At 34.5% G+C, this 13,911-nt stretch overlaps 1 protein-coding gene across 2 annotated transcripts in view; it reads left to right on the top strand.

Moving 5' to 3' along the window:
• Window positions 1-10,399, top strand: part of ABCD2 (ATP binding cassette subfamily D member 2) — a 102,657-nt gene extending 92,258 nt beyond the window's left edge. Inside the window, exons 9-10 of one of the 2 annotated variants that reach the window (XM_027858966.1) lie at window positions 4,138-4,263; window positions 10,043-10,399. In XM_027858966.1, the coding sequence (XP_027714767.1) occupies window positions 4,138-4,263; window positions 10,043-10,262 (346 nt within the window). In that variant the 3' untranslated portion in view covers window positions 10,263-10,399. The remainder of the gene's footprint in view (window positions 1-4,137; window positions 4,264-10,042) is intronic. The other variant, XM_027858967.1, reaches the window with a different exon arrangement.
• Window positions 10,400-13,911: the final 3,512 nt, after the last annotated feature.

Below are 13,911 nucleotides of genomic sequence, written 5' to 3'. Positions count from 1 at the left end.
ATTCTAGAGACAAATTAGAACCATGCCCAACAGGCAACCAAACTGCACATGTGCTTTGATCCAGCAATACCACTACTAGGTTTGTGTCCCAAAGAGATCATAAAAAATGGAAAAGGACCCAGATGTGCAAAAAATTTTTATAGCAGCTCTTTTTGTGGTGGCAAAGAATTGGAAATTGAGGGGATGCCCATCAATTAGAAAATGGCTGAACAAGTTATGGTGTATGAATGTAATGCAATATTATTATGCCATAAGAAATGATGAGCAGGTGGATTTCAGAAAAACCTCGAAAGACTTACATGAACTGATGCTGAGTGAAGTGAGCAGAACCAGGAGAACATTGTACGGTAACAGCAACATTGTGTGATGATCAACTGTGATAGACTTAGCTCTTCTTAGCAATGCAATGATCTAAGATGATTCCAAAAGACTTGTGATGGAAAATACTATCCACATCCAGAGAAAACTATGGAGTCTGAATGCAGATTGAAGCATACTGTTTCACTTTTTTTTCTTTCTCATGATTTTTCCCTTTTGTCTGATTCTTGTTTCACAACATGACTAATGTGGACATATATTTAATATGATTGTATATATATAACCTATATCAGATTGCTTGCCATCTTGGGGAGGGGGGGAGAAAAAATTTGGAACTCAATATCTTATAAAAGTGAATGTTGAAAACTATCTTTACATGTAATTGGAAAAAATGAAATACTACTAATGGGAAAAAAAGATCTTTTTTTATCTGATCAAAATCTTTTGTCTTCCTATCTCTCTCTATGCCTCACTATTCCTAAATCTATTCTTTATCTCCATAATCTCAGATCTTCACAACGTTCTTCAGTCTTTCCAATAGGCATTATTATTTCAGGCCATCATCCTTATTTGGTTGTACTTTCCCTTCTTCCCAGTCTTGACCCCTTGGTTAACCACTTCATCTTCACCCTGCCTTCAACTCTTCAATCTCCTCTTCCCTTTTCTCCAACCCTGTATTATTCCCTCCCTCCCATCAGCTCCCTTCACTTCTGCTCATATGTTGTTAAATGGAAATGAAAGAAAGTGTAAAACCTTGTGACTACACCACAGATCTGTGTTAGCTAATCTCAACTACAGCAAGCCATTCCTATTTACTCTTTATTGTTTGAATTTGATGTTGAATATTTTGTTATTTACATTGTTTTAACCCCTTTGTCTGTTGCTATCAATTGTTTATTAAAGGAATCTAGAATATTTAGTATGCTTTTGGTTTTTGGATTTCTTTCTGCATATTTCTTTTTTGTTGTTTTTAATTGAGCAATATTTCTTTCATGTTTTTTATTGCACATACCAGCTTGACATTGATGAAGTATTCAGATACCTTTCTTCAGATCTTCAGTAATCCTCTCAAGTCACTTTGGCCATGGTGGTTTTTTATGTCTTTCCTTAGAGTCTACCTTTCTTCCCATGGTTCTTACCATATTAACTACTGTCTGCTATACTTTTTTGTGCAGGTCCTGGATTGTTTTCACACTTTTTATCAAATACCATGAGAGACTGGATTTGTTCATTCTTAGTAAAGACCAGCTTTTTTATTACTTTGTTTTAGTATGATTGATCTGTTAGTTAAAATCATGCCATAAAACTCAAAAAGGTTTTTAATTAAATAATGCCCATGTCCTTTTAGAATCATTTGAAATACTAGGTCTGTTTTTGTTTTCCATTTAGTTATTGGATATAATTTCTAGAATTTATATGAAAATAAAGATTTTCAGTGACTTCAAGGTCTTTATTTTTTTTTCCCCTTTGGGCTTTTAATAACTTTTTTTCATCTAACTTAGGCTTAGGAATGAAGTTAGTCTTTTTTTCTTTTTGTCCTACACCAGTTGAAACTATGTTGTTGTGTTCCTTGGAGTTGAAGATATTGTTAAAGCTTTGCCTGTGAAGGATGCAATCTATTACTGATTGTGGCTTGACATAATATTGGTGCATTATAAAAGAAAACGTTCCTATTATCAGTTCATTACATACCCATTCAGGCACCAATTGCACTAATATGTTTCTAACATGTGAACTATTGGTATTTATGATTTGTTCTAAGATATCTTTGGGGCAAATTGGTAGTATAGTGGATAGAATGCTGGGACTGGAGTCAGGAAGACTCATCTTTGTGAGTTCAAATCTGTCCTCAGACACTTACCAACTATGCAACCCTGGGCAAGTCACTTAACCCTTTTGGCCTTTAACTTCCTATTGTACTGTTTAACAGCAGCTCTTGAGTACAAAGCAGATGGTAAAAGGGTTGAGGTTGGAAAAGAAATAAGTGAAAATAGGACTAAGGGGAAAGGATTAATGATTAAAGTACAAAATTAAAATCCTCTAGTTTGCTCAAGATTAGGCAAGGAAGAAATAATCTTAAAGTACTATGTAAATGCTAGGGAATATATGGAATGGAGGGAATGGAGATAATGAAAAAAGTGAAGAATGTACTTAAGAGGAGTGAAAGGGAGAAATGAAATGATAGAAGGTTATGGTTGGATAGAGTTCTTGATCATGAAAGAGAACCCCTTTTTATGATAGTGAGATCAAGTGTATAATTCTTGTGAATGTATTGGTATTGGTAGTTGAAAAGGTGATGAATTAGGAGTGTATGTTATATACGGATTTATTGAAGTACTGAACACTTTTAGAAAGGATTGAGAATGAATTTAGGGGCTTGTCAATAACAACCAATAAACTCTGGAAAGGGTGATAGATATAGGTAGAGTGAACCTCACAGAAGGAAAGATTATTGAATGATGAGTCTGTGAGATGAGAAGTATGCCTACTCCTCTTCCTAGTTCAGAGCCTTATAACACATGAAGGAATGTGCATTTAATCCTAGAAGGGATGATACAGGGTGAAGTGTTTTGATGGGAGCCAGGTCCCCATGGGTACCACAAGATTAAAAGAAAATGAGACGGAAAGACTAAGACAAGGGTAAGTTTCTTAGCAATAGAAGCAAGGTTCCAGAGAAGGGCTGAGAAGAGATGGATTGGAGCATAGGAAGGAAATGCATAAGGTCAGTGGGTGTGAGAAAAGTTAAATGTGTGACCAATTTCAGTAAGTCACACAGTTAGGATTCAAACCCTTGTCCTCTTGACTCTAAATCTGGTGTTTTTTTCACTGCACCACACTTTTTCACTAGAAGCTATGGCTGTTATTTGCTCTATTTTGCTTCCCAATCCACAACTACAATTAAGTTTGTTTCAATAAGCAACATGGTAACAAAAATTCAGAAAACAAAAGAAGGGTAAGGTCCTAGATTTCCTCCCTATTTTTGCTATAGCTCATGGTTTTGGCTTTGATTGTGTTTTTCTCTTTGAAAATCTCAGTCTACAAAATCTTACTTCTATGTTCCAATCTTCCTATTCTAGAGAATTTTGAGATATAATCTTTCTAGTAGGTCTTATTTTCTTATAAAGAAAAAGACCATAGGGACAGTGAGGTGGCGCAGTAGATAGAGCACTGGCCCTGGCGTCAGGAGGACCTGAGTTCAAATGTGGTCTCAGACCAGACACTTGATACTTACTAGCTGTGTGACCCTGGGCAAGTCACTTAACCCCAATTGCCTCATATTGAAGAAGAAGAAGAAGACCATAGAACTGAACAAAATTTAAAACTAGTTCTTTGAAAAGGCCAGCAAAAATAAGAAATATTTAGCCAAATTGATTAAAAAGAGGAAGGAAAATCAAATTAATAAATAAAAATGAAAAAAATTACAAAAATAGAGAAGAAATAAAGAATGATCAGAACCTGTTATACAGTCATATGCAAGCAAAATTGAGAATTTAAAGGAAATATGCAAAAATATGAAATACCAAAATTATCAGAGTATCATAAAGGGATCTTAATACAATTTCAAAAAAGAACATTGAGCTGACTTTAAAGAAACTACCAAAAGGTAAAGAAAACCCTAGTCCAGATGGATTTTTAAGAGAATGCTATCCAACTTTAAAAAAATTTTTAAATACCTCTACTACACAAATTGGTCTCAAAAATTGAGAAAGAAAAAATCTCTACAAACTGCCATTATTAGAAAAAGAAAGTGAAACTTTTAAGGTTTAAACCCATTCTGTATGTAAAAATTTATTAACATGTTAATGTTTGTTTTTACAGACCAAAATATGCACTGTTGGATGAATGTACTAGTGCAGTCAGCATTGATGTTGAAGGGAAGATATTTCAGGCTGCAAAAGGTGCTGGAATATCCTTGTTGTCAATTACACACAGGCCTTCTCTTTGGTAAGTTCTTACAAAGGTTCCAAATTTGATATCTTTAATTATTCATTTTATTTTTAAATTGTTGATTAATCAAACATCTAAAGAGTTGTGTTGCTACAGTGTTGTACACTAGAGGCCAGGGATTATAATTAAACCTTTCTATTACTTAATTTTCAAGTTTCTGTTAATATGTGCACTGACAAAATTCAAAATTCACATCACATCATAATTTTGAACAGTTTTTTGAGATACTTATGTGTTGCTCTTGAAATCGCTGTATGTGTGTTCTAAAAATAAAATATGATAAAATTTTGAGATGCTATACATACAATTGGAAAGAAATATAACATATGATGTACTTTTTTAAGAAGGGATACATGACATGCTAATTCCCTAATCTTTAGAAAGGAAAAAAAAATCTGTTTTAGTATTATCTCCCAAATTTCTAGGGCAATATTCAAAAGAAATAGCTGATGCTCCTCCTTCCCCCCAAAAAAATGTAATTGAAAGAAAAGAAAGAAAAAGAAACTTTTTAAAGAAGGTTAACTACAACATTCTAGAATTTTAAGAATTTTATTAGAATTTTCCTTTTTTATATAATGATAGTATCCTCATAATTCTTTCACTTGTTTCTATTCCTTTATCATGAAGTATGATTTGATAATAACAAGCTTAAAATGTACTCCATGGATAAAGCCTAGAAAACACTTTACTTAATATTTATATGCTGAATATCATAATTTCTCTGCTTGACCATTCCAGTTCATAATTCAAAAATTTTTATTTCCTTATACAATACTAGTAACTAAGATTGTTCTAACTTGCCAGAGTCCCCTGTTTTCCTGGAATATTGCACCTCTCATCACAATTTTAGCTTCATTGTACAATGACAGTTGATTGAATTTCATTCCCCAGACATTCAGCCAATACAATCCCAAAATTGTACCACATTGATAGGATCTACTTGAGTTTACCCTTGAAGACCTCCTAAGGCCTAGGGGCCTAGACTAGGCCCTTGTGGGAAAAGTATGTTTGCTTTTGTAAAGTGTTGGAAATACAGTGGACTTCAGTTCAAGTCAACTACAAAAACGCTAGCATTTCAGTATGGACTCTCTTAAACTCCCCTGGGGAAGATTATATATATATATATACATATATATATATATATATATATATATTTAGCTTATATTCCTACCTTTAGTCTATTTCCTGTTCAATATATCTTCACACATTACTCCATGTCTTAAAAATCTTTACTACATTCAGTGTGGTGATACATGGATATCTGTTAGGGGACACTGAGCTTTGCAGATGGCTTGAGCTTGGGAGTTCTGAGCTGTAGTAAAGCTAAAGCCAGTCAGGTATCTGCTCTAAGTCTGGCGTCAATATGGTGAGCCTTCAAGACTGGGGAGTCATCATAAAACCCAAGAAGGGGCAAAATGAGCTGGGTTAGAAAAGGAGGAGTTCTTGTGCCAGTTAGCAGTGGGATTGGACCCATGTGTGGCCCCTGCACTTACAGTTTAGGTGAAATAAGGAGACTTAAGTTCAAAATTAATTCAATACGTCCTCACTATTTGAAAACCTTCAATGGCTCCAGATTGCCTACTGTGGATCTAGAGCTACTTAATTTTGAGAATCATTCCCATTTTGTTCACATATATATGTCTATATTCTCCCCTTTAGTGCTTGCAATGCAAATAACCCAAAATAGGACATGCCTTGTTGTGCAACCTATTCTGAGATGCAGCCTAGCCTCCCACATATACAGAAACCCCTAACCTTAAAACTGGGTAAAAGGTTAAGCACCAGATCAGCCTCAAGTCCCAGCAATGGGGACCTTGACCAATCAACTTTTGCCCCATTGCCTACTCTGTTCCTTATTCTGAGAATCATACATATATGTATATGTATTCATTCAGGGAATTGTTGCCTTTTTGGGTGAGACTTTCCTGTTGGTGAACTCACAATAGTTGGTCCAAAGAATATTTCTCAACCAATCTGTTCCCAACATCAACACTACTTAATAATATTAAACCACTGATCTTGGCATTAAGGGTATTCTACAATCTGGCTCCAACCTACCTTTCCAAAAATGTCTAATAGTACTCCTTTTTTAAATGTTCTATATTACGGGCAGACTGGAGTAGTCGTTGTTACCCAGTCATACTTTGCCTTCTCATACCCCCACGCCTTTATTCAATCCATATCTGAAATGGATTCGTCTCCCCTTTACACCCCATCTCCATCTATTTAAGTACCTCCCCTAGGCAGCTAGGTGATGCAGTGAATAGAGTCGGAATAGAGCAGAAGCTGGTGTCAGGAAGGCCTGAGCTAAAATCTGACCTCAGACATCCCCCTAGCAGTGTGAGCAAGTCACTTAACCTCTCTCAATTTTCTCAACTACAAAATAAGAATAATAATAGCACCTGCCTCCAGGTTTGTTGTGAGGATTAAATGAAATGTTTGTAAAGTGCTTAACACAATGTCTGTCACCTAGTAGTTTATTCCCTTCTCCTCTTTTTGCATATCTTCCTCATTCCTCTCTTTCCTCCTTCCCTCCCATTAAAGGATAATAGTATTTGGATTTATAAGAGACTATAGAGGTCATCTTCTCCTACCAAAAGTTTGATATGAGACTGAGAGATATTAAGTGACTTGCCTTAAATCACAAAGGTGATGTAATGGAGTAAGAATTTGAACGCATATCCTGATTCTAAATCTAGTACTCTTATAAACTCCTCGTGAGTAAGATCTATTTTATATGTGTGTGTACTTACATGCATATATATCCATATATTTATATATACCTATATATAAGATATAGGTATATATATCTTTGTATTTTCAGTATCTAGCACAGAGCCTTGCATACAATAGTAGTTTAATAAGTATTTGTTGCTGAATGGAAGAATGAAACTTTTAGCCAATTATGCCTTTACTCTGGAATTCTGAGGTCCTCTGAACTTGGGATGAATAATGACCAAGGCAATAATGACCAATTTATGTTCTTCCTGCCTAGTATTGAACTATATTTCCAGAGCTGATCCTAAATCAAATTGATTTATGTTAAATGGAAAAGGATGGGACTTGTCTCTCATGTTCAATTAAATTCTTTGAGTGTTATGCTATGAAATAATTTCTTATCCTACTGTTTTGGAATCTGAATAACATGTTGCCTTTTAGGCATGTTAGTTCTGACATTTTAAAATAAACTGTGTTAGACATGAGAATGAACCCCAAAAACTGAAATAGTTTTAGAAAGAAATTTATTAGGTCAGTTTATTAGTAGAGGAGGAAAATCAGAAGAAGGTTCCCTTCCTCTGGCTCTGAGAGGTTTACATTATATAGGGTTTCAGAGTACCAGTACAGAGCAAATTATATTGCATTTTTTATGTATTAGATGAGTAATCATTGATTGCATGGTAAAAATCAATGCTAATATCTGTGAATGTCAAAGCTGCAAAAGTTTATTAAATTATTAGATTCCTGGATAAAATTATAGCTTTTCATTGGCCACTTTCCTGTGCTTTTTTTCTTTGTGATGGAAGTATATTGCAGGTTAACTCCAATAAACTTTAGTAAGAGCAGTATTTTCTTTCTACTGATGAACGTATGCCCTAAGATGTTTTACACTGAGAGAACATACTTCTGAAACTCTGGACAAGAGACACCTACTCATATTTCTCTTCCTGTTTAGAAATCAATTCAAGCTGTAGGAACAGAGTGGTGGACCCAACCTAAATAGGAAATTAAAGGCAAAAGCTTGGTGAAGATTGGAATATGTCATTTTAAAGAGTATTCTAATTGCTATAGTGCCATAATAATGCTCCTCAGTGTAGGATACTAATGTTCATCTAGGTAAACACAGAAGTTGAAAGTTCAATAGATAAAATACTTAAAAGGAGTCTATACATTCTTCTTTTGTTCTTTCATTTCTATCTCATTTAATTTTTTATTTTTTCTCATTTCTTTTGTTTTCTTTCCAGTTTTTTATAGGGATATTTCTCTTTCTCTTTTAAAATATCTTCTGAATATCTTATTATTACAGGCAAAGTCAATGAGCTCTTAGACTTTGTGAACACAACTTGGCAACACTGTTGTAATGCATGCATTATGTTAACTTAGTGGCTGCTGGGTGGTGCAGTGGGTACTGTGCTAGGCCTGGAGTCAGGAAGACACGAGTTTAAATTCGGCATCAGACATAACTATGTGTGATCCCGGGCAAGTTACTCCGCCTCATCTGTGAAATGGAGATTGTAATAGCATCTATCTTCTAGGGTGATGAGGATAAAATGAAATATTTGAAAAGCACTTTGCATACAGATAAAGCATTATATAAACACTAGCTGTTATTATTTCCTTAAGCACAAAGGGGGAAAAAGCAAACAAGTTTCGTTTGTTTTTTCAAATAGCTAAATACCCAGAAGTTACGGAAAAGATTTCTACATCACAACAACAACAACCAAAAAAAACCCCTATTATTAAGCACATGCATTTGCCGGGCCTTCGTTCAGAAAGCATTTACTATTATTTCAGATAGAATTATAACAAACTTGCAGAAGATTAGAAGCTGCATATTAAATTTAGTTGAGGGCTACTCAGAGCATGAACAACAGTTATAGTTGATTGACGGATGGTCAAGGGGGGAAGCAGAAAAAATATAAAAAGCAGATATAAAAACTAATAAAATACGGGAGGATTATTTAATGTAAAGGCACATTATTAGTGTAACAAAAAGAAGACTAAACATGAAGTCAGAAAACTTGGATTTGACCTAACTGGGCACTTACTATGTCAGCTTGTGCAAGTTAATTCATCTCTGAGCTTAAATTTCTTCATTTGTAACATAGGAAAAGCAGTAATGATGATGATGATGATACTTGAATTAATTGATAAAATTATTTTAAGGATCAAATAAGAAAATTACGGCAAAGTTATGCCAAAATTATGGTAATTTGTAAATAACAGTTACTAGTATTTCAGTAATTGGCATTCCTCATGATAGCCCTAAATCCTCAAAATATAGGACATGATAGGCAGCATAGCATACTAGATAGAAAGTCAACCTAGTATTCAGGAAGACCTGGGTGCAAGTCTTACTTCTGACACGTGCTAGTTGGATGAACAGGAAGTTAGTTAACCTCTGTGGTCCCTGGCAACTCTCTATACAAGAAATGACAAAATTACAGATGAGTTACAGGTCCAGGATATTTCCGTACCTGTTGTTTTCTATACTCATGAAATCACAAGGGGGAGTTGAAAATACTTTTTTAAAAAAGTTCATAAAGTATATAGTATCTTTTAAAAACATTTCTATAAAAATGCTTAATTAAAAGAATCTGACACTTAAAGAGTGTTTTTGGAACCTCACACTCCCTCAGAATACTAACTACACCAGGGGTGGAGACCCTGCAGCCTTGAGGCCACATGTGGCTTTCTAGGTCTTTGGGTTTTATTTAGCCTTTTGACTGAGTCCTAGTTTTGCAGAACAAATCCTTTTACCATAGGTCCTTATTTTATTCCTCTCTATATAACCTCTTAGGTTTGTATAAATCTAAGGTTATTTCAGAACATGATCAAATGTATTAGCATGACTTGTTTTACATTCCATAATAAATCAAATAGGATAGAAACAGTAAGTATTTTAAAGAGACAAGAATAAAGATTTTAAATTACCTTAGTGATTACTCTCTTCCTATATCCCTTCTGTTTACACAATAGGCATCTTACTTAAAGATCTATCTTAGCATATAATTCTGCAGTCATTTGCTAATGGGATTAATTTAATTTGCTTATGCAGGAAATACCATACTCATTTATTACAGTTTGATGGAGAAGGAGGTTGGCGCTTTGAACAACTGGATACAGCTATTCGTTTATCACTGAGTGAAGAAAAACAAAAACTGGAATCCCAACTAGCTGGCATTCCCAAGATGCAGCAGAGACTCAATGAACTATGCAAAATTTTGGGAGAAGATTCAGTGCTGAAAACAATAAAAAAAGAAGATGAAACATCTTAATTTGTTCTGATGTGTTTTGGAAATTTTTGTCATTGCTGTTGAAGATGTTAATGAGACACTATTATAATGCATGCATTATGCTAACTTAAGCACAGAGGGAAAAATCAGCCAAAAATGATTTATGAGATTTATGCATGAAGGCAGAATATGTTTTGAACTTTGAGAAGAAAATAAACAACGGAATTTTGGAAAGAGTAATCACTATGGCTTATTCTAATTCCTAATGAAAGTCCAATTCATCAGGAAAAGGAGATTTAATCAATCTGAGTGAATATAGGCAAGATACCAGACTCAGTCTGCTTAATGTGCCTACTGTATTAAATGAAATTTATTGCAGGCATGAAACAACATAAGGTTTGAACTGTGTGTATACATGCAGAAGACAAAAAGTATATATAGGATTTTAGTCCACTTATATTTCATTGTAAGTTTTATGTTATTCATTATTCCTAATGGCTGCTGAATTTCAACAAAAAGAAAGCAGTTTATTATTAGAAATGGTTAAAAACTGCCACCTGAAAATCAAAAACATTGTGAAAGTAATTTTAGACTTTAAACAACTTGATGCAGGCATGTAATATCAATTCATTTTAGGGAGAATTTCACATCTGTTAAGAGCCCCATAATTTCAAATAGTGAATGGACAAAACAAAAAAGGACAATCCAAAAAAAGTTTGCTTCAACTTATAATTTTCTTTGTAGTTGTACGTAACCATAGTCTAGAAATGCAAAATTTGTGAGTCTCTCTAATGGAAGAGGCACCAAATTACTTTTTATACTATAACAAAAATAGACATCACAAAAATATTAGAATGGAAATAAACAGAAAATCAGCTGTCCCCAAACCAAATGGTTATGAAATTAAAGATTGGTTGATGTGTTGAGAAGGAAACTGGTTTTATAATTTTAGTGTTAATACAATTATTTTTGGCTAAGTAACAATGATAAAATAAAAAATGGAGGTGACATTAGAATTTGTTCAGTGAGGGACAAGGAAAGACAGTACTTATCCTCATCTTCACCTCCTGGTTTCCTTCAAATCTGATAAAATTCCTTCAACAACAAGCCTGTTTGTACACAATTGTTTGCATGTTGTCTTCCACATTGGACTATGAGATCTTTGAGATTAGGAATTGTTTTGTTCCTTTCTTTGTATCCCCAAAACTTAGCACAGTCACTGGCACATAGTCAGCACCTAAATACTTGCTGACTATTACATCAAAGTAAAAAATGGTCTTCTAGAACCTTTGTAAGTAGGAGTAATGCAATGAACTTAAAATTTTTTTATCACAGTGATCCAGGTACTATACAGAATATCTAGGTGACATGAGTTAAAATAATGCTAGCTAACATTATAGTGTAGTGCATTGTAAGTTTTGCAAAGCACATTCCATATATGTCTGCTCCAGATATTGATGTAAGTAAAAGTTTCAATTATTTTTTCTTCCTATGGGCCCAGTGATACTCCACAAATGAAAGAACAATACTTGAGGTTTCTGGTGCTTGTGGCACCATGTTGACAGACCAGAAAAAAATTGAAACAATCTAAACTTTTTGCTCCTTCAGGTTTCATTGACATATATAGGTATTAACATCATCTTTGCCTTCTTAGTTGTTAAATTTGAAGTCAAGTTTCTTGAACAAAAGAGGAAGTTATTGGAAAAACAAAGAAATAAAAAGGCTTCATTTGGACTATGATGCCTAATTGTTATGTTTTCATTATCTTCTGATTAAAAAAAAATCCAATAGTTTCTAAGCCCTTTGTGTGACATAAAACATATAGATTGTACGTATGACTTAGTGTGTATTTAGTGTTTAGCATCAGGACCATTCTAGGGGGATAAATACTAGACCTATGGCATAGGGAACTCCTAGAGAAGGAAGTTTTCTGTGCCAATGGAAGTCAGTAGCTTCCCTGCAGCTTAACATTTTAGACAGTTGCCTAGAGCACTGAGAGGTTAAGCGATTTGCCCAGTGTCACACAACCAGAATATTTCAGACATGGGACTTGAACCCAGATTTTCTTGACTCTTCATTATGCCATACTGTCTCTCAATTCACGTATATGGTATTCATATAATAAAGTGAAACCCATTGCAATATTTGCCACATATAAGATTGGATGAGATTCAAATCATAGAATTTTTGTGGTGCACTTAAAAATCATTGTTGCCAATTGAAAGTCACCTACATTAATCATTTATATTTTTAGGTCCTATGAGAAACATTCTTTGTACCCTATTATTTTTAAGTTGTTTCCTAATAGGGAATATATTATTAAAACTTTTATTTTCTAATAACATTCAAGCTGTTTCCATAATGATCCAGTGTGATATATTATTCATATCATATTCAATGGAAAATGAAAAAAAGACCAAGAAACCAAGCAGTCATCTTTGGGTAGATCAGGGAAGACATGCAGAGAAGGGAAAACTGCATGTAAACATTTTAATGCTCAAAGTACTCCCTGCACATTACCCAAATGTCTCTTCTTCAAAGAAAACTTCCATAATGAAATATAAACCTAGTTTTTTAAAAATGATTTAAAAATTTTTTCTAACTTGGAAAGTAAACTACATTCTACCAAAAAATTACACTATATTCCTACAACATTTAGAAATTATGCAAAGAATGATAATGAAACAATGTGTCCTTTGTAAAGAATAACACATCAAATCATTCTGGCTTAATGTCATAATATGTCTTAAAAATTAAGTGAGAAAAAGAAAAATAGGAAAATTAAATGAGGTCACACTTACCTGTTTATGGAATGCTTTCCTTTTATACAGATTACTTCTAGTGTCAAAGTATAACCTTGCCAATTAAGGTACAATTGAATAAAAACTTTTTATTGGAATCATTAGTTCCATGTAAAATGTCATAGTTAACAACAAGATTAGCATTATATACATAATAAAAAATGAAATCTGGTTGTAATATCTTCCTGATTCATTAACCCAGGAAAATCAGTCATTAATTTCTTGAATTAGAAACTGGCCTTGTGTGAGTGAAAATTAATGAGAGATAAATTCTACTTAATGAAATCAAAAATTGTGTTGTTAAATTAGATGCCAATTCTGTGTGAATGCCTTAGAATGTATTTGCTGGGATGTAGTGGGGACGGAGCCAACATGGTGGAGTAAAAGCAATGACTTGCTTGAGCTCTCCCCCAGACCCCTCCAAATACCTGTAAAAAATGGCTCTAAACAAATTCTAGAGCAGCAGAACCCACAAAAAGACAGAGTGAAACAAATTTCTAGCCCAAGACAACCTGGATGATTAATTGGAAAGGTGTGGGCTGGGAGAGGAGCACAGTTCAGCGTGGGTGCACAGGCAAAGACCAGGCCTCAACGAACCTGGAGCAGGCCTCAGAGGACTGAATTGAGGACAACTGTGGTGGTTTCCAGACTTCTCAACCCACAAACACCAAAGACAGCTTAGAAGGTCAGGATGAAAGGTCTGTCAGACCTGGATGGGACAGAAGCTTGGTCAAGCCCCAGTCTTAGCGCCGCCCCAGGGCAGTCACTACTTCTGGAGCTCTCAACCCACAGGCAGAGGGGGGATGGAGTGGTTTCAGAGGGGGATTGCAGGGATCTCTTTGCTAGTGCTGAGGTAGGAATCTCTTGCTTTGCTCATGCTTGGATCTGGG

Source organism: Vombatus ursinus, unplaced genomic scaffold (genome assembly GCF_900497805.2).
Source record: "Vombatus ursinus unplaced genomic scaffold, bare-nosed wombat genome assembly UNPS02013950.1, whole genome shotgun sequence".
In the NCBI taxonomy this organism is placed as follows: domain Eukaryota; kingdom Metazoa; phylum Chordata; class Mammalia; order Diprotodontia; family Vombatidae; genus Vombatus; species Vombatus ursinus.
Note: the sequence above shows the minus strand (reverse complement) of the source record. Positions and strands in the feature narration are given on the sequence as shown.